At 40.9% G+C, this 25,856-nt stretch overlaps 1 protein-coding gene across 16 annotated transcripts in view; it reads left to right on the plus strand.

Annotated features, from left to right (window-relative positions):
- The first annotated feature begins 1,197 nt into the window (after positions 1-1,197).
- The window catches only part of KLHL3 (kelch like family member 3), a 551,388-nt gene continuing 526,729 nt past the window's right edge, over positions 1,198-25,856 (plus strand). For 4 of the 16 annotated variants that reach the window (XM_036281820.1, XM_036281817.1, XM_036281818.1 and 1 more), the window contains exons 1-2: positions 1,472-1,641; positions 19,967-20,086. In XM_036281820.1, the coding sequence (XP_036137713.1) occupies positions 1,586-1,641; positions 19,967-20,086 (176 nt within the window). In that variant the 5' untranslated portion in view covers positions 1,472-1,585. Of the gene's footprint in view, positions 1,642-5,803; positions 5,900-7,636; positions 7,710-19,966; positions 20,087-25,856 lie in introns of those variants that run through there. The other 12 variants (XM_036281821.1, XM_036281823.1, XM_036281825.1 and 9 more) reach the window with 6 other exon arrangements.

The following is a 25,856-nucleotide window of genomic DNA, read 5'->3' on the forward strand; positions in this document are numbered from 1 at the left end:
ATACAGGACTGTAGGGTGTAAATAAGACCACCTAGGTCTCTTCTCATTTGAGAAAGAGTGAATTTGGGTAATGGCCTAATCTAAGAGGACACTGAAGTGTCAGGAGATAAGCTTCGAGAATAACATGCTAGCCAGTTTGAGTATAACAGACTATATGAAGTTTAAGTTACTCTTAGTTTATATTACCTCAGTGCCCCCCCCACACCTTGGTTTCAGGGCTTTGTAGCAGTGAAGAAACTTGAGAGGCCCAAATTATACAATAATAGATTTATTGAGCATCTCGTATTATCCCCCACACAAAATTAGAGAAATTAAAATTTCTCCTTAAGCAATCTCAGATTACACTAATGAGAAGAAAAATGGGACATTAAGACATTTTTTTGACTTGTGATTTTAAAGCTGAAAGGGACTCTAGAGATTGTCTGGTCTCATCCTGAGATGATGGATTGAGGTCCATAGTGAGGAAAAGACTTGCTGAAAGTCACTCAGATAGCTAGTGGTAGTAGGGATCCTGAGAAGCACAGGTGTGACGTGGAGGGTCCCAGAATAGAGATGCCCATGTATGATTTACTGAGACATTAGGGAAGCTTCTAAACCCGTTTTTGTGCCTAATCATCAGGGGTTGATTGCCTGAGTTACCTCTAAGCTTCTTGGCTGTGGCTAGGTCACAGACTGGCCTTCTGTCTTCCCCAAGATTATGTTTTAGAGTTAACTGAGTCTAAATTGAGTCTCAGCAGCTGGAGATAACAGGGTGTGAGATACTTAGGCTGGAGATGGAAAGTCAGTGGGAGACATAGTAGTTAGAGCCACAGCTTAGTCAAATTTCAGGAAGATATTTGAGGTTTGTACTATTAAACTTAGTGTCTTGCAGTAAAATAGGGTTTGTTTCAGTTTCACCTGTTTCTACCAGTTTCCTTTTCTAATTTCTCTGCATTCTTCTCAGTGCTGTCAGGCTCTTTCCCGCTAACTACTCTCTATCAGACTCTCAGAACTAGTGTAGATTTTTGGGAGAAGAAATTGGAACGTGAGCTGTGACCTACAAGTCAATTTCCCCAGGTGGATAAACTCCTCTGCAAGCCACAGAGGGAGGGGCCTCCTCATTCCAGCAATCTGGCCAGGCTGACAGACTCATAGCCTATGGGGGCAGGGGAGGAGGTAGGGGGGAGTATTTCTTGGGCTGGTGAGGAACTGCCGAGCCTTTGCAGTGTAGGTAGAGGAGACAGGAGCCTTTGGGGTGGGCTAGTCGCCTGAGCTGGGGATGCCTGGCCAGATGTGGAGACAGCTGGAAAGGTGGCACCGCAGTTGGGTCGCTGGAGCTGCGCTGTTCCTAGGAGACGGAGGAGCAGCAAGCCTGAGGGGGAGGGGGAGCAAGTGGGTTGCTGCTTTTAGCAGCTGAAAGGGCTGCAGGGAGCTCTGGGTAAGACATTTTCTGCTGTTGCTGCTTCTGCGGTACGCTAGTAAGTCAGAGGAAGGAGGATCGAGAGGGAGGAGGCTTCATTTGCAGCCATGCTGAATCACTGTTGCTGATCAGATCTCCTGCTGGTTGGCTGCGAGAACTGAGAACAGAGCTAGGATCTCTGGGTGCATGCACAATTCAGCAGCTGCCACCCCCGCTGGGCCTCGCACAATGGAGGGTGAAAGGTATGTATGTACAAGTGTGTTTTGAGTGTGTGCGTGTGTGTAAGTGAATGTGTGCTCCTGCGGCAGCTACCAGCTTTTGTGTTTGCGTTAGCTAGGCAGGGTCGGAAGACCTGGCCACTGATGGATCCCAATGGGAGGCCGAATAGAGTAGGGAAGCCCCTTTCTCCAGTAATCTAGTTTCCACAAAGGCAGGTCTGGATTTGCTGGGCAGCAGAGCACCCTGAAAGAGGGACTTCCTGGCTGGTGTTTGGGAATTGTTTCAGCATGGGCTGAATCAGGATTGCCTTTCTTAAGCCGTTTTAAGGAGGCATTTTCCTTTCCTGGCTACTTTCCCGGGGTATTTTTTATTTGGTGGTTTTTTTTTGTTTTTGTTTTTAATGTTATAGCAGGGCTGGCCTGGCATAGAGTGATTGCATTTTCACACCGAAGTGCTCAAATCTTCAGCAACCATGCCATGGTGATGTCTTTCCTAAAAGTGTGCGAGTACATGTGCGTGTGCACGTGTGCACGTGTGAGTGTGTGCCTGTATACGCACACAAATTCAGGTAAGAAGGAGAGAAACCTATCAGATGACACTTGCTCTGATCTGACTTTCATTTGCATTGAAAAGTTTATAAATGATATTGGAAGGTGTGCTTAAGAGGAGCTTTTGCTTCTTCCACTAGGGGTTTCTTATGAAATAGGAATCAGCAAAAGGGAATTTAAGTACTTTTGTCAAGCTGGATCTAACTAGCAAGGATTTATTTCCTGGCAGGCACATGCATATACATTTTAAACTATTATTTGAGGATCCGATTCTTTCATTGTGAAGGTGCTCAGTGCAGTGCAGGGGCGGGTCAAGCCTCTGTGGGCTAAAACATCTCATGTTGTGCCAGCCTCATTCTGTGGATCTGCGGCGAGTAGAGAAAAAGGCTTGCCATTTTCCTCTAGGCGAGAAGACAGCAGGGAGGGGTCAGGCCATGGAAGTGCACCATTGAGGGGAGGGCTACTGCTTTGAGTTGCCAGTTTGATGCAGATGGTAACTGGCTGGTTAAATGATAACAGGTTTAACTAAGCCAAGGCTGTTTGGAGAGTACCTCAATAAACACTTTCCTTTGCACAGATTGCCCCAACTCTTGCATCTCATGGTGCAGAGTGATGTCATTAAACATCTCTGGACCTCATCAGAACTGGCATGATTTTTGGGTGTCCTCTTGTCTGAACAGGTCCCAGGGACTGGTTTTCTTTTTTGTTGTTATTGTTAATCCTCACCCGAGGTTTTTCCATTGATTTTTTTTCTTTTTTAAGAGTGGAATGGTGGGGAGGGAGGAAAAGAGAATCACCAATGTGAGGGAGACATATATATCTGTTACATCCCGCATACACCCCTCCCAGGCACATACCTGGGTTGCAGGGGCCAGGGATTGAACCTGTAGCCCAAGTATGAGCCCTTGACCCGGAGTTGAACCCAGGACCCTTTGGTGCAGGGACCAGTGCTTTAACCACTGAGCAACACCAGCCAGGGCAAGACTGTGTTTCTTGATGTGACTTCCACAGGAAGAGTCTGGGACTTTTTACACAGTACACTGCTGGTGCAGTTTCTCACTGGATGCTCTTTACAGCAGGAGCTTAGTGTTGGACTCCATGTGGACTTAGGGCAGAGATGGGCAGTGCCTGCACCTTTCCTATTGGTACAGTGTTTAGAAGAAGGGTAGAGGTGATGTGAATGGAGGTTTAGAGATTCTGGACCAGGCCTGTTTTCTTGACCCAGATTATAATGGGGCTGAAAGGTCTGTGTCAGACTAGCAGCAGCAGATCAGACTACTGCTTCCCAAGCATTTTGGGGCACCTAATATGTTCCCAGTACTGTATTCAGAAATGTAATGAGTCTGTGCTCTCTTGTTCTTCATTGCTTGGGTGCCTGTCAGCTGGTATGGCTGATGTCGTTTACTTTGTAACACCTGGTTTTTGCATATGTTCTTTTGCTTTTCCCTTATTGGAGACAGAGTGGGTGAGAAATCCAAACTGAACAGCTTCCATTATTCACCAGGTCACTCAGCTCACTATATTTTGTTTCTACTCCAGGTCCAGCTTACTGTGCCAGGCATTTATTTGTCTCCTGAAATCTGGCTCCAGTGTCCATTTCTACTGCTCACCCATATGCCCACCAAGGGATCTATTGGTGTGTTTTGTGATTGCTCATCTGTACACTATTCCATCCAGACGCAGGTCCTTATGTTCCAGAGTTCCTTTTGCCTGGAATGCCTTTCTCTTCCTTTTCCCCCCAAATTTTAAAATTGTACTTTATCCGGGAAACCTCAGCTATTCTAGTCCCAACAGATGTTCTTCTGAATTCCAGTACCTCTGGGTTGTATCTCATAGTTGGGTACTGAATAATAGGCCCGCCCACCAGAATTTTTGTGCTTTTATTTCATATATCTTATAAGTCCCCAAACTTAAAGACAGGTCCTCAAGGGCAAGGATGGTGCTTATTACTTTTAAATAGTCCTCATTGACTACTCTGTGACTATGTGCATAGTAGGTCCTGGATAATTATTTGCTGATTAACTGATAACTTTTGTGGGAAGCTCTGATAATTGAAAGTTGGTTAGAGAGGAGATTGAAAGCTTTTGGCCAATAGGTTCATCCTTGGATATCGGCCTTATTATCTCAGTACATCTCAGTACGGGTAATTGACCCTATGGAATGCTTTGAGGTAGGGGGAGAAGGGGGAAAGTAGTCTTGTTTTACAAGTTCCCTGAGAAACCCAGGGCCAGAGAAGCCCAGTGACTGGCCTAGGATCACATGTCAAACCTCCAGAGACTGGAGGAATCCTGAATCTGAGGCTTGTTCCACACTTAACCTCATGAAGCTTAATTGGGGCTGTTTTTAAGCATTAAACATTTTCAGCCAAGAGATTTTTAATGAACAATTTTCTTTCTTTGCCATGAGGGTATGAAAATAACTTCTGCCTTGAAAGGCTATTAATTAAAAGCGTGGGCTTTGAAGTAACAGAGACTTTGCTGTGAATCTACTTCATAAACTGTGTGACCTTGAATGTGTCACATTTGTTCAGAAATAATTTTTCTGTTTTTGTAAAGGGAGAAATAGTATTTATGTCTCATGGAGTTATTGTGAAGATCAAATAAGACAATATGTATAAAGCACCTAGTCAAGTTTTTCTGATGCAGAGGAAGTACTCAGGAAATGGTAGTTACTGTTTTCATTGGTATTCGTTTATTGCCCTGTTGTACCCCATGACTCTACTAGGATACTAATATCGCTTATTTTAGGGCCTTCGATATTTATCATCTGAAGCAGATTATGTGGGACCATTCCCATGAGAAAATTAGGGTGAACTTATCAGGTCAGCATCTTGCTTCTACCTAAACTATCTCCTCATAATAAGATACAGGGTTTGGCATTCCCTCTTCTAGATTTCAGCAAGACCTACCTCAGTCCTCTTTTTTATACACACCCTGAGGCATCTGGATGCCTTAGGGGTTTGGAATCATGAACTGAATACATCTTTTTTCAGGCTAGAATCTTAAGGAGAACCTGTGATTGTACAAGCACCTTTGTTGTATCCTGCAAACTCTCCAGCTCCACTGGACCTTCTGAAGCTGTTTCCCATCACTCTCTGTGAAGAATCACTGTGGCTTGGTCTGTCAGAGGAAGATGATTCTGCTTTCCATTTTGTAAAGGAAAAGGCTCTGTTACTATAGTGATAGCATGTGTGTGTGTACATGTGTGTGCGTATAGCAGATAGACATTGAAAATGGCAGTCACTCTTGCTATAGGGATTTTATTTCAGTTCTGGAAATTAGACTTGTGGATGCCTAAAAATGAATTTCTGGCTTAAGTGAGGTACCTAGAATAGTCAGATTCATAGAGACAGAAAGTAGAATGGTGGTTGCCAGTGACTGGGAAGAGGAAGGAATGGTGAGTTATTTAATGGTGAGTTTCAGTTTGGGAAAATGAAAATGTTCTGGAGAAGGATGGTGGTGATGGTTGCACAACAACATACATGAACTTAGTGTTGCTAAGTTGCTTAGTGTTGAAATGTACAGTTAAAGATGGTTAAAATAGTAAGTTTCATGTTACATATATTTTGCCACAATGCAAAAATTTTTTTCAGGCCTAATCTCTGGCATATCTGGAAGAGTTGCAGAGAACCACAACGCTTGGAAGAAACATCATAAAAAGGGGAAGTTGGTTGTCCATTTTTCTTAAAATTGTGGTTTACTTCATCAGAAGCATCTGGATGCCCCTGCTTGAGGTGGGCCCCACATACCCAAGATTGTGCCATGAATTTGTGTGAACAGTCCTCAGAGGGAGAATGGCTTGTCCTTACCGAGGAAAGCCTGCTCCTGGACCTTGAGGAGCTTTGAAACTGGGAGAAGCTTATCTTTTTGCCCTTGATCCAGGAACAGATAGATCGTATTTTCTAAGAAGACATGACTTAGGGAGCTGCTGCTCTCTAAATGGCGAGTTTTGCGATGCTAGGTAGAATGCTGTCAAGATCCAGGGAAGAGCAAGAGTTGAGTGCAGTGCTTTAGCCTTTTCTCTCTTCCCACAGCACATGGCTGAGTCTCTCCCACCCTGGAAGTAATGGGTAGAAATGTTTTTAGAAATTCCTGGGCATCACTGCTGTTTGAAGCAGATGTGCATTTCATCCATGATAGTTGAAATCAAATTTTCCATTTTGGAAATACTTTTTGGCTAAGTAAGGTTTTCAACTGCAAAGAAAAACAAAGTGAAAGAAACCAGTTCATTTCCCCATACCCAGATTTGGATTTTTAGGATCTTGCTTGCTAGGTTTTCGATTGTTATTCCAGATCCAGACAAGAACATTTTTGGATTTCTAAAGCAAGTTCTTTATTTGATGAAATTTGCCATTGTAGAACTGACCTATTTTTTTTCAATTGCTAGATGAACCCTAAAACTAGGTTAGACTGAAAAGAGCATGAATAAACTATATAAAAAATAACTTGAACATTCTTTGTTCTCAGATTTTTTTTTCTATTAAATAAGTTCAGTGGTTCTCAAGCTAGGTATCTATAATTTTTTATAATTTATAAGGATTTTTAGAGTCTTGGCACAATTTTCCTGGACTTTTTAACTTATGAATGGCTATTGTAGCCTCTATCAAAACCACACACATGGAAAAGCTCAGTTTTCCTATTCAAACCAAACAGAAGCTTGGCTTCTAAAATACCACGTAACAAGGGGTGTGTTTTCTTTTCGTCTTTCTCTCCTTGTCTAATTGTGTCTGAACTCAAGAGTTTCTCTTATGTTTTACATTTTTACACAGCTCACTTAGATTTTTTTCCCCCTAGGTTTTGAAGGATGCCGTCTGTGAGTTGTACTCTTAGGAATATGATCAGTAACGTACCTGTTCTTTAGTGTGTTTATGAAGGAGCATATTGTAAGGATGGCAGCAGCTGCTCGTCACCTTTGGTGAATCATGATGGGCTTGTGTGAAACTTCCAAATTCAGTACAATGAATAATATTGACTCCAGTAAGTGCTGCGTTTTCCCGCCATCAGTGGAGTGAAGTAGTGCTGTGTCACGGGTTCTAGAGGATTCATTCTTTTTTCATTTGGCCTGGTTTGACCGCACAGTAAAGAATCTCAGAGAGTAGGACATAAGAATGAGCCCCCTTGGCCTGATAGACTCTGCATATTATCCCACGTTAGTGGACATTTCTATTAAAAGCATGGGCCCTGGAGTCAGACAGACCTGGGTTTGAGTGTTAGTTCTCCACTTAGTTATGTGGGACTTTTAGGTAAATTATATCTCAGTGCCTCAGGAGATAATATTACCTTACTCATAGGGTTGTTCTGAAGATAAAACAAGATAATAGAAGTAACATGCTTTAACATATCATTGGCTTTCAGTTATTATTATTTTTTGTTAATCCTCACCCAAAGATATTTTTCTATTGTTTTTTTTTTTTTTTTTTCAGAAAGAGTAGAAGGCAGGGAGGGGGAGAGGGAGAGAGAGAAACACTGATGTGAGAGAGACACATCCATTGCTTGCCTCTTGCACGCGCCCCAACCAGGCTGTGGATCAAACCTGCAACCCAGGTATGTGCCCTTGATCGGGAATCAAACCCATAACCCTTCAGTGTGTGGGCCAACACTTGAACCACTGAGCCGTGCTGGTCAGGACAGCTTTCAGATATTATTAATAGCTATTACTGTTACCCAGGAGCTGTTGCTTCCCTATGCATATCTTCCATGTGTTCATGTGGGCTATTGCAGGGAATCAGCCAAATGCTGTGAACTGAGGGGGCACCACTGAAAGAATATGAAGAATATGGGGCTGTATAGCACCTGTGCGTAGGTGGTATTTCCTGATGATAGGACTGCAATACCATCAAGTCCTGAATCCTGCTTCCTGGATGTCTTCATGTCAGGTCCTTCATTAATCCAGAAGGAAAAAGCTAAATTAGGTTGTTTTGGCCTTGCACTCTAGGATTGGGATACATACTAGACCTGCAGTTTGCCCAGAGCCCTGTAGGATCCAAAATCATATCTTGTCAGGATCCTATTACTTCCCAGACTTGGAGAAGCAGAGTCAAGCTGATGAACTCATGAGAACCTGATGTACAACAGTCAGAGTGGCAGTTTGTTAATTTGCCATGAACACTATTACGGGAAAGATGTTCCCGAGGACCTGTCACCACTTTTCTTGCTTCCTGAAGGAGAACCACGGGGGAGGCTAACTTGATAAAAAGGCTGCATAGTAAACTAGGGACTGAGTTATGACACTTCAGTATTTACAGTCTTCAAGCTTCACAACAGGGATCTGACCTGAGTCTTAACCAAATGACTATGTCTGATAATTAAATAATTTTCTTTCCTGGATAGTGTGGGATGAGTGGGACCAAGGCTAGGATATTCTTTTTTTGATGAGGGATTTTAATGCATTTGGCATAGTTTCTCTCACCCCCTTCTTTAGGTGACTTTGCCTTTCCTTTCGTCTCTCTCATCTGTGGCTTGAACGTAATGTGCCTGGGCTATGTGATTGTGTCCCAGTATCGGCCCACCCTGTCTAAACTTTATTTGTATCTCTTGAAGCCTTTTAGAGGCAATGCAGTTCATAGCTCTCAGCAACATTTCTTAGACTCCCCTTTCCTTTCCTCTCTTTCTTACACCCAGGATGCTCTGGAGCTCCTTATCCGACAGATCCCCCAAACACTTCTGCACAGTCAGCCTGCTCAGAGGCTTTTCTGCTTCCTCCTTTGTTGGCATGCTTTCCAATGTGTTTTTCTGTCTGTTCATTGCCTGAATTTTTCTCAGCGAGGGAAAGAGCCTAAGAACTGACAAAGTAAGCAGCAACAGCAATCCTTCTTGCTGCCTTCCCTTTTCTCTAATTGATGCTGGCTTTCTCTGGCCTCATCATCCTGATTCTATATCATCAATGCAGGGAACTGGACTGGCTAAGAAATAATTCCTCAAATCTCCCATGGGGAAGAAAGGAGGGCAACTTGAAAGGGACAAAGCCATAATTATTTTAATATGGAGAAGTGAAAAAAGATGGAATAGTTGGTAGTTATACCTTATTTACTTACCCATCTATTCATTTACTCAGTAATCATTTATTGAGCACCTGTCATATGCCAGAGGTTAAGAATAGAGAGGAAAATAAGATACCATCCTATGTTTCATGGAGCTCAAAGTTTAGGGTGGGCAGTGTTGTACTGAAGCCAACAATCACCCACTTGCAAGAGCTGCTTATGTTTTTAGGAATTTTGTGAGTCAGTTTTTAAATACATAATTATGTAACAATTGTTTTAAAAACAAGTATAATAAATACTGAAAACTCATTATTTCCTAATTGTTATAATATGATCTATGTCTCCTAGATGATGTCTCTGGTATCTGTGTAGTGGAAATACTATATGGTGATATAATGATGTGCTGCTGCACATTTCTTCCCAATTCCATATAGTCAGTGACATTGTGTTGGTAGCTTGAAATATGCTGTGGTGGGAGTATTTACACCATGGAAATAGGCAAATGTCAAAATTCAGGTCTCCCTTTCTTTCTCATTTATTTATTTTTATTTTATTTTTGTTACAGATGTTTCTCCTTTTTTACCTCATTGACACCCTCCTCCCCATCTCCCCCACCTCGTCCCCGGCTTTGTTGTCCATGTCCATTGGTTATGTGTATATGCATATAAGTTCTGTGGTTCACTCCCCTGACGACCCCCTCTTCTGAGGGTTGTCAGTCTGTACCCTACTTCCACATCTCTAGGTCTACCCTATTCCCCAGACTATTATGTTCATTATATTCCACAAATAAGTGAGATCATGTGGTATTTGTCTTTTTCTGCTTGGCTTGTTTCGCTTAGGATAATACTTTCCAGGTCCCTCCATGTCGTCTCAAAGGATAAGAGATCTTTCTTTCTTACAGCTGCATAGTACTCCATTGTGTTTATGTACCACTGCTTTTTTATCCATTCATCTACTGATGGGCATTTGGGCTGTTTCCAGATCTTAGCTATTGTAAATAGTGCTGCTATGAACATGGGGGTACATATATTCTTTCTGATTGGTGTTTCAGGCTTCTTAGGATATATTCCTAGAAGTGTGATCACTGGGTCAAATGGAAGTTCAATTTTTAATTTTTTGAGGTAAGACCATATTGTTTTCCATAGTGGCTGCACCATTCTGTATTTCCACCAGCAGTGTACTAGAGTCCCCTTTTCTCCACACCCTCGCCAACACTTGTTTGATGATTTGTTGATGGCAGCCATTCTGACAGGTATGAGCTGATACCTCGTTGTTGTTTTAATTTGCATCTCTCTGATGACTAGTGATGTTGAGCATTTCTTCATATGTCTCTTGGCCATTTGCATGTCCTGTTTGGAGAGGTGTCTATTCAGCTCGTCTGCCCATTTTTTAATGGGTTCTTTGTCTTCCTTTTGTTGAATTGTATGAGTACTCTATATATTTTGAAAATTAACCCCTTACCTGATGTATCATTGGCAATGATGCTCTCCCATACAGTGGGTTGCCTTTCCATTTTGATGGTTGTTTCTTTTGCTGTGCAGAAGCTTTTTAGTTTGATGTAGTCCCATGTGTTCATTTTTTCCTTTGTTTCTGTTGCCTTAGGTGATGTATCAGTGAAAATTCTGCTGTGTATGATGTCCGAAATTTTGATGCCTACATTTTCTTCTAGAATTTTTATGGATTCACGGGTCACATTTAAGTCTTTTATCCATTTTGAGTTTATTTTTGTGTATGGTGTAAGTTGATGGTCTAGATTCATTTTTTTGCACGTAGCTGTCCAATTTTCCCAGCACCATTTATTAAAGAAGCTGTCTTTACTCCATTGTATGCTGTTGCCACCTTTGTCAAATATTAATTGAGTATAATGTCTTGGGTCCATTTCTGGGTTCTCTGTTCTGTTCCACTGGTCTATATGCTTGTTCTTGTGCCAGTACCAGGCTCTTTTGATTACAGTAGTTTTGTAGTATAACCTGATATCTGGTATTGTGATCCCACCTACTTTGTCCTTTTTCAAGATTGCTGTGGCTATTCAGGGTCTTTTTTGGTTCCATATGAACTTTTGAAGTATTTGTTCTAGTTCTGTGAAATATGTTCTTGGTATTTTGATGGGGATTGCATTGAATCTATAGATTGCTTTGGGTAATATGGACATTTTAATGATGTCAGTTCTTCCAATCTATGAACAAGGTACGTGCTTCCACTTTTTTGTATCTTCCTCTATTTCTTTTTTTAATGTCCTGTAATTTTCTGCAAATAGTCCTTTACTTCTTTGGTTAAGTTTATTCCTAAGTATCTTAATTTTTTTGCCACGATGGTAAATGGAATTGTTTTTTCAGTTTCTCTTTCTGTGAGTTCATCATTGGTACATAAGAATGACGTCGATTTCTTGACATTAATTTTGTATCCTGCTACTTTAGGGCTCCCTTTCTTGCAACCAACTGTTAAACATTTACCAGCACACCCTGTGTGGGGGAGACAGAGAAGTAAGAAGTAATTACATTATTATACAGAGGGAGGCACAGAGTATTGTGGGAACACACAGGAAGAGAAATTAATTGGTGGTTAGTGGAGGATGATTGGGAAGACTGCCAGTAAGAGTCTTGAAGGGCTGATAGGAATGAGCTAGACATTGGGGTAAATGGGTAGGGATAGGGCAAAAGAGCTTGGTGTATTTAGGCAATTGCAAGTGTTTTAGTACTATGGTAACAAGAAACCTTCAGCGCAATGATGGGATTATGAAGGGCCAGGCTAGGTCTCTCAGTTTTATTCTGAATGTAGTGAGGAGTCAGCGAGAGATTTTGCTTAGAATATGCCATGCTCACACTGACATTCTGTGAGGAGTCTGGGAGGAGGTTATCGTAGCAATAAGGCGAAATTTTGATGGCTTGGATTGAGATTGTAGTAATAGTGACTATGAGAAAGGAATAGAGTAGAAAGATATTAAAGACATAGGTTTGATAGGACTAATGGCTGTATGTGAGGGGAGAGAGAGAGAAGAAACTATCAAAGATGATATCCCAGTTTCTCCCTTAGATAGGTGAGTGAGTGGGTGGTTAGTTATGCCTTAGAGATAGAAGAGTAAGCTTGAGGGACAGTGGGCAACATCAGTTTTGGATATGTTGAATATGAATTACCATGCAAAATCTAAGTAGGGAAATTAAGACATTGGATGTGCGGATCTGGAATTTAGACCATAGGGGAGGGCAGGAGAAAAGGCTATAGGAGGTGGTGTGCCATGAGAAGAGGTTCTGCTATTTAGAGCTTATATATTTTTATTTGTAAACTCTATAATTAACATTTTGCGTGTATTGATTTGTAGTTTAACTCTGAAGGCCAGTCCTATTTTTGTTCTGTTTTTTTGTTGTTGTTGTTAGGGTTGGAGGTAGTGGTTGGGGCAAACTATCTTACTCTGCTCTACTACCACTTGTATGGACAATTATTGGTGACCCATTTGAATCTTAACTATGGCTCAGCTTGAATGTCACTGTAACTCTGGACATCTGAGCACAAATGAAGGCTCCATTGTTCAGCAGCCAGAGCTTCAGGTCTGGTGGGAAGGTGACATATAAACTAACATTGACTATGGAGAAAATTTGATAAGCTTCATACCTCTTGCCAGATCATGAAACCCTGAAGACTGAATCACCTCTGTGGCTGAGGCTTAAAGGTCGGTTGAAGCTGGAGCCAGTTCTTTGCTCTTGGAGAAATCAACCACTTTGTGTTTAGAGTAAGGACATATAAATAAACACTTTTCCACAGAAAACATCTGTGGCTGAGTCTGCCTAGAGAAGTGTGTGTGTGTGTGTGTGTGTGTGTGTGTGATTTTTGACTGGGTCTGGGTAGGGTGAAAAGTACGGTGTTAGACTTTGAACTTGGGCAAGAGAAGGGAATATACCTCAGTATGGTCTGTGTTTCACAGGTGGAATCCACCAGCCTTGTCTGGTATCAAGAACTGAGCATGCTGGGGTTGAGCTGTCTTTTGGGGATTAATTAGTTAGGATCTGCTATGAATGGAGGGAGAAAGGTATAGGGGTGGGAATAGTGGGATCTAGCAAGTCTGTCTGAGCAATGTGATTCAAGGCTGAGGCATATGTATGCATGCGTGTGTGTGTGTGTGTGTACGTGTACATGTACGTATGTAAGTCCTATATTGCTGGAGGGAGTAGGTTGTAGTGCAAGTAATTTGGGCTGATTCAAGTCAAAGACACCTGAGCTCAGATCCTATCTCTGCCACTTATTATTCGTAACCTTGTACAAGATTCTTAACTTCTCTGAGCCCTCAGAGCCTCTCTTTTCTTAATGTCCTGCTCCCTGGAAGGCCAGTGAGTTGCCAAGAAGCTTGTATTTTCCAGAAACGAGAGACTATACTCTAGACTTCCCTTGTCTTCACAGCCAAGCAGACCAAGGGATGATGGAGACCTTGGGTTCCTTCTGATGTCAAGCCTTGTCTTTGCATCAAGGGTAGAAAGGGCTCTGGATAGAATGGGAAAACCAAATGTCCTTTCCCTAGCCAGCCCTGTGGTCATCAGGTTGTTCTTTTAGGGGAGGCTTTGTGTGAATTGTATTTTGTTGAATTTTAATCCTCTGATAATAGCCCATCTATGTTCGAGACCTTTTGGTCAACACAATATTATTTTAACAGGGATATATCATTATAGGGCCATTCTGGAAGGCTGGAAAGTGTAAAGAACAAACCTACAAGGAAGAGCAAGCCTTCCTGGCCACTAGTCACACAGGAGATTGTTGTCAGTGCTTCCAAAATGGCTCTATGTGGTCTACATCTACTCCATGTGTGTGAAATGGAAATAATAATGTTTGTCACTGGGCTTTTATGAGCTCTCATCTTATTAGTTCCCTGTTAAAAACCTTCAATGGTTCCCTGATCAATACCAAATTATATTCTCTTCCTGGCTTTTAAATCTTTCTGTAATTTGAAGACAACATTTATAATGAATAATTGTGCAGTGTTTTATAATTTATAAAATTATCCCAGGAATGCAAATATGGTTTAGTATTAGAAAATATATTAGTATCATTTACTACATTAAAAGAATAAAGGGAAAAATTCATATGATAATCTCATTAGATTCACAAAAACATTTGATAAAATTCAGTATAACTTTATGATTAAGGAAAATAATATACAAGGGAGTTTTCTGAATTTGATTAGGAAAGGGCATCTACAAAAATCCTATAGCAAACATAAACAATGGGGATATATTAGAAAAGTCTTTAAAATCAGGAAGATGACCAGAATATTCATTAGCACACTTTCTGTTCAACATTGTGTGGCCAGTGCAGAATTTCGTTCAAAAAGAAATTAGAGACTTCCGGTCAAGATGTCGGCGTAGGTAAACGCAGTATCGCGTCCTCCCACAACCACATCCAAGTTACAACAAAACTACAGAACAACCACCATTCAAAACCGCCTGAAATCAAGCTGAATGGATGTCCTACAACTACGGAATTAAAGAAGCTGCATTGAGACTGGTAGGAGGGGCGGCGGCACGACGGGCTGGTCCCACACCCACGTGTGGCGGATAAAAATCAGGAGGACACCTCGGCTGGGAAGGTCCTTCCTGAGGACTGAGGGGTCCCCGTCCCACACCAGGTGCCCTGCTCAGGGTTCCAGTGCCAGGAAGAGAAGTCCCCATAAATTCTGGCTGGAAAAACCAGCAGGAACTGAGGCTCAGGGAAGCTGACCCAGCTGGAGCCCCAGGCAGCTCCTTAAAGGGCCCGCGCACGGACTTATCGGACTCTCTCCCTCTAAGCTTGGAGGGGAGGCAGCTCGAGGGGCACCAGAGACATACAGGGAAGAGCTGTTTGGCACTGGAGCGAGGGCTGGAGACGGGGCTTTCTCCGGGACAAACGTACTGTCAGAAGCCTTTGTTCTTTTGGTGAGCCCTTCCCTGGGGCGGCAGACAGTCGCCATATCTGGGACTCCAGCAACCTGGCTCACACTGGTAGCCCCGCCCTGCTGACTCCCTGAGGCCCCGCCCTGCCCCACTCAACTTTCAGGCCCACCCAAGCTGTTGGCACTTCCTTAACCATAGGATTGGCCTGACTTGGATCCTGCTTCAGGTTTTCCTAAATTCTTTCAAACAAGCAGCATCTGGTCTCAGCTAGCCCAATACCGCTCGTTAAGTAATACACAGAAACAAACACAGGGAGGCAGCCAAAATGAGGAGACAAAGAAACAGGTCCCAAATGAAAGAACAGAACAAAACCCCAAGAAAAGAACTAAGCGAAATGGAGATAAGCAACCTAACAGATGCTGAGTTCAAAATACTGCTTATAAGGATGCTCAAGGAACTCAGTGAGGGCCTCAAGAGCATAATAAAGGACCAGTCAGAAATGATCGATCCACAGTTAGAAACGAAGGAGGCTTTAACTGAAATAAAGAATAATTTACACAGCTTCAATAATAGAGTACGTAAATCCAAGGAGCAAACCATCAATTTGGAATATAAGGAAGCAAAAAACGCCCAATCAGAACAGCAAAAAGAAAAAAGAATCCAAAAAAATGAGGATAGTGTAAGGAGCCTCTGGGACAACCTCAAGCGTGCCAACATTCGCATCTTGGGGTACCAGAAGGAGAAGAGAGAGAACAAGAAATCGAAAACCTGTTTGAAACAATAATGGCAGAAAACTTCCCTAACTTGGTGAAGAAAACAGACATACAAGTCCAGGAAGCACAGAGAGTCCCAAACAAGATGAACCCCAAGAGGCCCACACCGAAACACATCATCATCAAAATGCAAAAGGTTCAGGACAAAGAGAGAATCTTAAAAGCAGCAAGAGAAAGGCAGCTAGTTACCTACAAGGGAGTTCCCATTAGGCTGTCAGCTGATTTCTCAAAAGAAACTTTGCAGTCCAGAAGGGAGTGGCAAGAAATATTCAGAGTGATGGAAAGCAAGAACCTACAACCAAGATTACTCTATGCTGCAAAGCTGTCATTTAGAATCGATGGCCATATAAAGACTTTCCCAGACAAGAAAAAGTTAAAGGAGTTCATCACCACTAAATCGTTATTCTATGAAATGATGAAGGGTCTTTTTGAAGAAAAAGATAAAATATATGAACAAACAAAATGGCAATGAATACATATCTATCAACAATGGAATCTACAAACAAAATGAACATATAGAACAGAAACATTCTCATAGATACAGAGAACATTTTGTTGGTTGCCAGTTGGAAGGGGGGTTGGGGGAATGGATGAAAAAGGTGAAGGGATTAAGAAGTACAAATTGGTTGCTAAACTGACAAACCTCAAAGGGAATGGGGCTGGGGGGTGGGTGGGAAGAAATAAACCAAAGAACTTATATGCATAACCAATGGACACAGACAATAATGTGGGAAAAGGTGGGAGGGAGGCGGGAGTGGGGAGGAGGGAGTCAATGGGGGAAAAAATGTGGAACATCTGTAATACATTCTACATTCAACAATAAAGATTTAAAAAAAAGAAACTAGAACTCTAAGAATTGGAAAAGAAGAAGAAAAACAAACAAACTCTTACATTATATGCAGATAACATGATTGTTTAAATAGAGTACCTAATTAAATCTTCAGACAAATAGGAATAATAGGAACATTTGATAAGGTGGCTGGATGTAAGATCAGTTTGCAAAAATCAGTTGCATTTTATAAACCATAATAATCAGAAAATATAATTTTTTATTCATTCTTTCATTTATTTTTTAATCTTCACCCGAGGACATTTTTCCATTTTTGCTCGGATAGATTGGGAGGGAGGGAGAGAGAGAGAGAGAGAAACATCGATGTGAAAGGGACATATTGAGTGGCTGCCTCCCCACGACCCCAACCAGGGCCGGGGACAAGCTGCAACAAAGGTAGGTGCCCTTAGCGGGAACCAAACCCGGGTCTCTCTGGACCGCAGGCCAACGCTCTAACCGCTGATCAAAACCGGCCAGGGCCAGAAAATATAATTTAAAAAGACACCATTTCTGCCCTGGTCGGTTTGGCTCAGCAGTTAGAGCGCAGGCCTGCGGTCCAGAGAGACCCGGGTTCGGTTCCCGCTAAGGGCATGTACCTCGGTTGCAGTTTGTCCCCGGCCCTGGTTGGTTGTGCGGGTGGCAGCCACTCGATGTGTCCCTTTCACATCGATGTTTCTCTTTCTCTCTCTTCCTCTCTCTCCCTCCCACTCTATCTGAACAAAAAATGGAAGAATGTCCTAGTTTGAGGAAAAAAAAAAAGAATAAATTTAATCGTATATTGTAAGGTCCTCATACAAAAAAATATAAAAATTTGAGTGACAAAGAGGACCTAATAAATGGAGAGATATTTCATGTTTATACATTGGAAGATAATATCGGAAAGATGTCAGTTCTATTCAAACTGATCTATAAATTCAATGCAGTTTCTATCAAAAATCCCAGAATGTTTCATGGAACTTGACAAGCTGATATAAAATTTGTTTGAAAAGTAAAGAGACTGGGACAATCAACACATCTGAAGCATAATAATGGGCTTGAGACTTGCTCTATCAAATATCAGGCATTTTTATGAAGCTACAGAAATAATGTGTTACCTAAAGGGGCAAGACAGGTGAGTATGAAAAATAAATATTCAATAAGTGTAACTTATGGGACGAAGTTAGATCCCTTTTTCACATTGTGATAAAAAAATCAACATCAGATAAAAGAAAGGATTAAATATCAAAAGCAAAAATGTTAGTAGGAAATAAAAAGTATTTTTCTGGACTTGGAGAAGGGAAAGACACTAACTGTAAAACAGATTATGCTTATGGGATTTCTTACATGAGGTTTTTCATCTTTACTGGGTTCTCCTCCTTCCTGATCACATTTTTAGTTTTGAGATTTTCTTGATCTCCTTAAACACATGACTAATCATCTGCTTTTGTGCATCTCCTTATATTTATTGTCCCGTGCTCAGCTAACTTCTTTGCACTAGTAATCCAAACAGCCCAAATGCTTAGTTCAGATGTCTGTGGCTTACATTTACATGCTAAACTGAAGGTGGGGAAGGAAGTCAAAGGAGGAGTCTGTCATGGTGAGATGCACTGTAAGTCCGGCATGCTTGATTGTATTTGAATGTTACAAATCCCAATGTGAGATCTACAGAGACTCTGAGGTCTCTGGAACATTCTCTTAACCACGGCATCCCCTTTCTCAAGCCAATTTGCAAAGTTAGGTAGTAGCATGGACAGAGGCAAAGGGAGAGGCAAAGGGAAAGTCAAAGGAAATTACTCTCACTGTCTTAGAGTTGGAATGTACTATAGGTTACCAAATGTACATAAATGGAGAGGGTTCTGTTTTCCTACTAGCAAAGCAGAGCTTAGCCTTGTCCAAACAGGTAACTCCAAGGTTCCAGACTTGACCATGGAGCTGAATAGTTCATTGGTCTGGGGAGCAAGTCCTTTCCTTGCTCAGTCTTTTGATTCTTTCCCACCCCCCATAAAGTTTAGGCATGTTGCTTAGGAGTAGTTGAGATTCTGGGTGGCATCCCACAAGGATTTGAGTGTTTTGTCTTTGGTACAGAGGGCTTTAAGATTCTGAGTGACTCTTGCTACTTACCACCTGCACATTTAGCTCACATAGATAACCTTTTTTTCTCGAGGACATTTTTTCCATTTTTTGTTCAAATAGAGTGGGAGGGAGAGAGAGAGAGAGAGAAACATTGATGTGAAAGGGCCACTTTGAGTGGTTGCTACCTGCACGATCCAGCCAGGGCCGGGGACAAACTGTAACTGAGGTACGTGCCCTTAGCAGGAACTGAACCCGGGACTCTCTGGACCGCAGGCTGACGCTCTAACTGCTGAGCCAAACTGGCCAGGGCTAGATAATCTTTCTTTTCATAACAAATTACAATCCCTTGTCTTTGTGTGGGGTTACGGTTTCCCCGAAGCTTTCACTCTTGTGTCATCGTTCTCTGTACTGTAGCCAATGTGATCCTTCTGAAGCAGAAATGTGTTTACGTGCTTCCTGCTCCACTCCTCTGCTTAAAACCCTTTGGTGACTTCTCTTGGTTTCCGAATGAAATCCAAACTCCTTAGCTTAGCTTATATGATACAGGACTGTTCAGTCTTCTAGCCTTTTCTCTTGATACTCTCCTCTGGTTTTACTGAACTTCAGTACTTTGAACACACTTGACTCTTTTTGTTCAGGTTTTTGTGCATACTGCTTCTTCTGCCAGAATACTCTCCATCTTCCTTTTTACCTGGTTAATATATGCTCTTCCTCAGCTTCTAGGAAGTTATCCCTCAACATACCAGCACTGGGATAGTTGCCCATCCTTTGTGTTTCTGTAACTCATATAGAATCATAACACTTAAGACATAATGGTTAAATATTTGCTTGACTTTCTTCTCTACTGAACTTGAACTTTTGTGAGAGCAGGGTCTGTGCCTTGTTTATTGTGTGTTTCTCTTAAAATTAAATACAGTGCCTGGCACACAGAAGGCTCCATTAGATGTTTGTTGAATGAACAAACATCCCTGTGAATTGAGTGGTATAATGCTTAGTCTCCCTTTACTCCCTACCCCTTTAGGGGATGGAGAGATGGAGCTTAAGGACTCCCACAAAGTCACAAAAGTGCTTGGTGGAAGAAGTTGAGTTAGGGCCTGTCTTCCACCAGAGGAAAGCATTTTGCAGTGGAAGATTCTGCCCAAATGCCTGACCCAGTGCGCTTCTTCCCTGCTGGGTGTGTGGTGGTTAAGAGAACAGACTGATAGAGATGCTCCTGGTGGGTGGGCAAATGCATGGACTTGTGGCATTTGGGTGCATGGGTTTACCAACATGTGATCCTCTTTTTCCCCTCCCACTCCCTTCCTGTTCACAGCATCAAGCTGAGCTCCCAGCCCTCAATACAGGCTGGGGATGATGAGAAGAACCAGAGGACTATCACTGTCAACCCTGCCCACATGGGGAAGGCGTTCAAGGTTATGAATGAACTGCGGAGGTACTTTTCCTATTTTGCCTGTGTCCTTTTGGAAGGAACTTGCCGGGTGAGCGTCATCGGGTTCTAATGTCAGGACACCATCTCCTAGTGAATTCTGACTCTTCCCCACCCACTTTTAGACAGTCTCTTGGCTTCCTCTTTCAAACTCTGATTGAGACAGATGTCGTTCAGAAATCACTCTTTCCTTTGTATTTAACACCTATCATTAGTGCTTAATCACAAGGGAAAAAATTCTTTATGGTTACAGAAGTTATGTTCATGAACTTGATTTCCAACTGAACCAGCTGCTAGAAGTCCTATAATAGAATGATTACCACACCTACACACAATTGCAGGTTAAAGATTGTGGATGCCATGCATTTTCTTTTGGCCTCTCTCATTCTTTGGTCTGAACTTAGCTTGTTAAAACAGCCATATGGAAGGAATAATACCTAGCTTCTCAAATGCAATTTGACTCTATAAGGAAATAAATGAAGTGCAAATGTATTCATCCTAACTGAGCTAAATGGTGATGGGTGTGCAGACTATATGTAAGGCCAGTGTGCATGATTGATGAACTTGTTGCAAGACAGGTTCAGGGCACTGAACATGTTTTTATGTACAAAGTTTGTGCACACAATCACTTTCTAGAGAGCTCAGAAGCTTCTTTTGCCCATGCCATTATTTACTGTATACTTTATCCTGTTGTGAACTATAATTGTTTATCTCCTCTTTTCTCTGTAGCTCCTGAGTTTCCTGAGGGCAGGGCCAACTTCTGAATCATTTTGATCTCTAGTGCCTAGTACTTCATAGGAACTAAGGCAGTGGCTAGGCTCTGGGATGGGTGAGTGGGAATAAAAGGTAAAAAATGTAAATAGGTCAATGAAAATTATATTTTGCAGTACAAATAGGTGTTTTATGAAGGAAGGATACATCGGGCACCTGCCAGGTGGAAGGTGTGCAAAAATTACTATTTCTTAAAGGGTGCATGGAAGCAGGTATGTCAAACTGCAACTTTGGAGAACACTTCCTAAAGGGGATGATGCTTGAGGTAAATTTTGAAGGACAAATAAGAGCTAAAGAATGAAAAGTAGGTAAGAAAAAGTCTTTCAGGCAGAGAAAATGCCATGAGCAAAAACACGTATAGCTGAAGATGTGTTTGTTGAGTAAGGGGTTGAACTGCTTTTAAAAAAGTTCTATCTGATTCTATATTTGTTTCTTTATTTCTCCTTTTCTGCAGGGCCCATTCTTTGGCATATAAACCAAGTTAAATTAAATTTATCTTATGCCCTACTGCTCAGTTTTTATTAGGCCTCCTACCAGATTTCCTGAAAGCTCTGTCCATATTTGTCTTAGGCAGTGGGCAGTGCAGAAGTTCATGCCTATGGGTATGGTTCTCTTTTCACTAAAGAAATTTGTGTTGTGTTCCCTAGACTCTATTGAAGTTTTTCATGTAGTTTCCTTGAGTGTGGCTTGTACCCTTGGTCTGATTTAAGACTCCAGGTTTTCAGATAAACAACATAGCTTTACACCTCATAGAATTAGAAAAAGAAGAAAAAACTAAGCCTAAAGTTAGCAGAAGAAAGGGACTAATAAACATTAGAGTAGAGATAAGTGAAATAGAGACTAGCAAGACTCTAGAAAAAAATCGGTAAAACTAAGAGTTTTTGTTTTAAAAAGATAAACAAAATTAACAAATCCAGCTAAACTAACCAAGAAAATAGAGAGAGGACTCAAAATTATAAATTAAAGAAGGGACATTCCAACTGATACCACAAAAATACAATTGATCATAAGAGGTCATGATGAACAATTATGTGCCAACAAATTGGATAACCTAGAAGAAATGGATACATTTTTGAAATATGCAACCTTCCGAGACTGAGTGAAAAAGAAATAGAAAATCTGAACAGACCAATAATGATTCAGGAGATTGAATCAGTAACCAAAAATCTCCCAATAAAGAAAAGTCCATGACCAGATGATTTCACTGGTGCATTTTACCAAACATTCAAAGAAGAATGAATGCCAATCTCTCTCAAACTTTTCTAAAAACTTGAAGAGGCGGAAACACCCTCAAATTCATTTTATTAAAAAATTTTTTTTCTTAATTGATTTTTGAGAGAAAGGAAGGGAGAGAGAGACAGAAACATTGATTAGAGAGAACATCGATTGGCTGCCTCCTGCATGTCCCCTGCTGGGGATTTGGCTCACAACCTGGGCATGTGCCCCAACTGGGAATCGAATCGGGGATCTCTTGGTTCATGGGTCGATGCTTAACCACTGAGGCACATCGGCCAGCCATCTCAAATTCATTTTAACAAGGCCAGAATTATCCTGATACCAAAGCCAGATAAGGACAGTACAAGAAAATAAAACTACATGTCAGTATCCCTGATGAATAGTGATATAAAAATTCTCAACAAAATACTAGCAAACTGAATTCAATATCACAATAAAAAGATCACATACTATGATCAGGTGGGATTTATACTTAGGATGTAAGGATGGTTTGAGATCTGCAAATCAATAAATGTGATAAGCCAAATTAATTGAAAAATTAATAATCCTCTCAATAGATGCAGAAAAAGTGCTTCAACACCCTTTTATGATTATCATTTTTTTTTTAATCTTCACCCGAGGACATTTTTCCATTTTTTTGTTCAGATAGAGTGGGAGGGAGAGAGAGGAAGAGACAGAGAAAGAGAAACATCGAAGTGAAAGGGACACATCGAGTGGCTGCCTCCCGCATGCACGACCCAATCAGGGCCAGGGACAAACTGCAACTGAGGTACGTGCCCTTAGCGGGAATCGAAGCCGGATCTCTCTGGACTGCAGGCCGACGTTCTAACTGCTGAGCCAAACTGGCCAGGGCAACAACACCCTTTTATGATTAAAAATTCCAACAAGTTGGGTATAGAAGGAACATCCCTTAATATAATAAAAGCCATATATAAAAAACCCACAGCTAACACACTTAGTGGTTGAAACCTTTTCCTTTGAGCTCAGGGACAAGACAAGGGTACCCATTCTCACCATCCTATTGAACATAGTACTGGAAGTCCTAGCCAGAGCAATGAGGCAAGAAAAAGAAATAAAAGGCATGCAAATCATAAAGGAAGAAGGACAATTGTCTCTGTTTGCAGATGATATGTCCAAATATAGAAAACTCTAAACATGCCACCAAAAAAGTGTTAGAACTAATAAACAAATTTGGTAGTTACAGGATATAAAATCAACATACAGAAGTCTTTGCATTTCTATATACTAACAACAAACTAAGAAAGAAATAAAGAAAACAATCTTACTTACAATAGCATAAAAAACAATAAAATGCTTAGGAATAAATTTAACCAAGGTGATGAATGATCTGTATACCAAAAACTTTAAGACATTGATGAAAGGAGATGGAGGAAGACACACATAAATGCAAAGGTATTCTTTGTGGATTGGAAGAATTAGTATTGTTAAAGTGTCTATACTACCCAAAACCATCTATAGATTCAATGTAATCCCTATCAAAATTCCAATGGCAATTTTCACAGAAATAGACAAAACAATGTAAAATTTGTATGGAACCACAAAAGACCCTGAATAGCCAAAGCAATTTTGTAAAAGAAGAGCAAAGTTGGAGACATCACACTTCCTGATATTACGCTATATTACAGTGCTATAGTAATCAGAACAATATGGTTGAGATACAGACCTATGGAATGGAATTGAGAGCCCAGAAATAAACCCATGTATATATGGTAAACTAATTTTTACAAAGGAGCCAAGAATACTCAGTGGGTAATGGATAGTTTCTTCAATAAGTGGTGTTAGGGAAACTGGACAACCACATGACAAAGAATGAAATTGGACCTCACTCACAAAAATTAACTCAAAATAGATTAAAGACTTAAATGTTAAGACTTGAGACCATAAAACTCCTAGAAGAAAACAGGGAAACAGCTCTTTGTCATTGGTTTTGGCACTGACTTTATGTCACCAAAAGCACAAGCAGCAAAAGCAAAAATAAACAAATGGGAATACATCAAACTGGAAAGCTTCTGCATAGCAAAGGAAACCATCAACAAAATGAAAAGGGAAACTACAAATGAGAGAAAATACTGGCACATCTTATATTTGATTAATACCCAAAATATATAAGGAACTCGTACAACTCAATAGCAAAAAACTAAATAATCTCATTACAAACTAGGCAAAGGACCTGAATAGACATTTTTCCAAAGAAGACATCCAGATGGCTAACATACATAAGGGGCTCAATGTGACTAATCATCAGAGAAATGCAAATCAAAACCACATTGAGATATCACCTTACTATATCACCTGTTAGAATGGCTATTATAAAAAAGACAATAGGAGATAAATGCTGGCAAGGATGTGGAGAAAGGGAATACCTGAGCACTGTTGTTAGAAATGTAAATCGGCATAGCTACTAATGAAAACAGTATGGAGGTTCCTGAAAAATTAAAACTTTATCTAGCAATTTTACTTCTGGGTATCTGAAAAAATAAAGTAAAAGAAGGAAATTCTTCCATTTGCAACAACATGGATGAACCTTGAGGGCATTATACTAAGTGAAATAAGTCAGGCAGAGAAAGACAAATACTGTATGATCTCATTTGTATGTGGAATCTAAACAAGCTGAACTCATAGAGACAGAGAATAGATTGGTCTTAGTCAGGGTCCTGGGGGCTAGAGGTTGGGGTTGGGAAATGGAGAGATGTTGGTCAACAGGTACAACTTCCAGTAATAAGATGAATAAGTTCTGTGGATCTGATGTACAACATGGTGGCTATAGTTAGCAATACTGTATAGTATGCTTGCAAGTTGCTTAGATAGTAGATTTTAAGTACTTTTTTTTTTTTTTTTTATAATTCTTCACCTGAGGATGCTTTTCTATTTATCATCAGATAGAGTGGGAGGAAGGGAGACAGAGAGAAACATCGATGTGATAGAGCCACATCGACTGGTTGCCTCCCACATGACCCAGACCAGGGCCAGGGATGAGCTGCAGCTGAGGTACATGCCCTTGACTAGAATTGAACCTGCGACTCATTGGTCTGCAGGCCAGCACTCTAACTGCTGAGCCAAACTGGCCAGGGCGATCTTAAGTATTCTTACACAAAAAATAAGTGGTAACTATGTGAAGTATAGATGTAGTAACTAACCTAACTGTGGTAATCATTTTACATTATATATGTATATTAATCATTACATTGTGTACCTTAAACTTACACAGTGTAACATGTCAATTATGTCTCAAAAAAAGATTCCAGGTCTCTCTCATCAAACCTGATTTTGTTAGGTGTAGCCAACTCTAGTAACTGCTAAAAGGGAGCATTCAGGGAGTAGATATGCACACAGAATTCTCCTTCCCCTTCCATCACTAGCATTTCTTTTCCTTAAAAAAAAAAAAAAAAAAACCTTAGAAAAGAAAGTCATCCTGCTATGTTCTTATTGCTTCTTTTGCAAGTTACCACATTTATGCATCTTTCCCCAGAAGCATCTACTTGGATTTAAACTCCTCCAACAGTCCTGCTTCTTTTTCTCTTTTGTATAAATTAGCATTTGCCAGTGTGTTCTGAGGAGCATTTTCTCCAGATGCTCCGTGGGAAAAAAGAGCTCGGAACCCAAATGAGTTTGTAAAATGATATACTAAACTGCTATGCCCCACTCCCAGATTCATAATGCATATAGGCTCTGAAAAGTCCTGTAATAAACTTGTCTTAGAGTTTCCTACATCTATTTGACTACAGAACCCTCTTTGTGTTATTACATA

The sequence above is a fragment of the Molossus molossus genome, unplaced genomic scaffold (assembly GCF_014108415.1).
Source record: "Molossus molossus isolate mMolMol1 unplaced genomic scaffold, mMolMol1.p scaffold_m16_p_4, whole genome shotgun sequence".
NCBI lineage: Eukaryota > Metazoa > Chordata > Mammalia > Chiroptera > Molossidae > Molossus > Molossus molossus.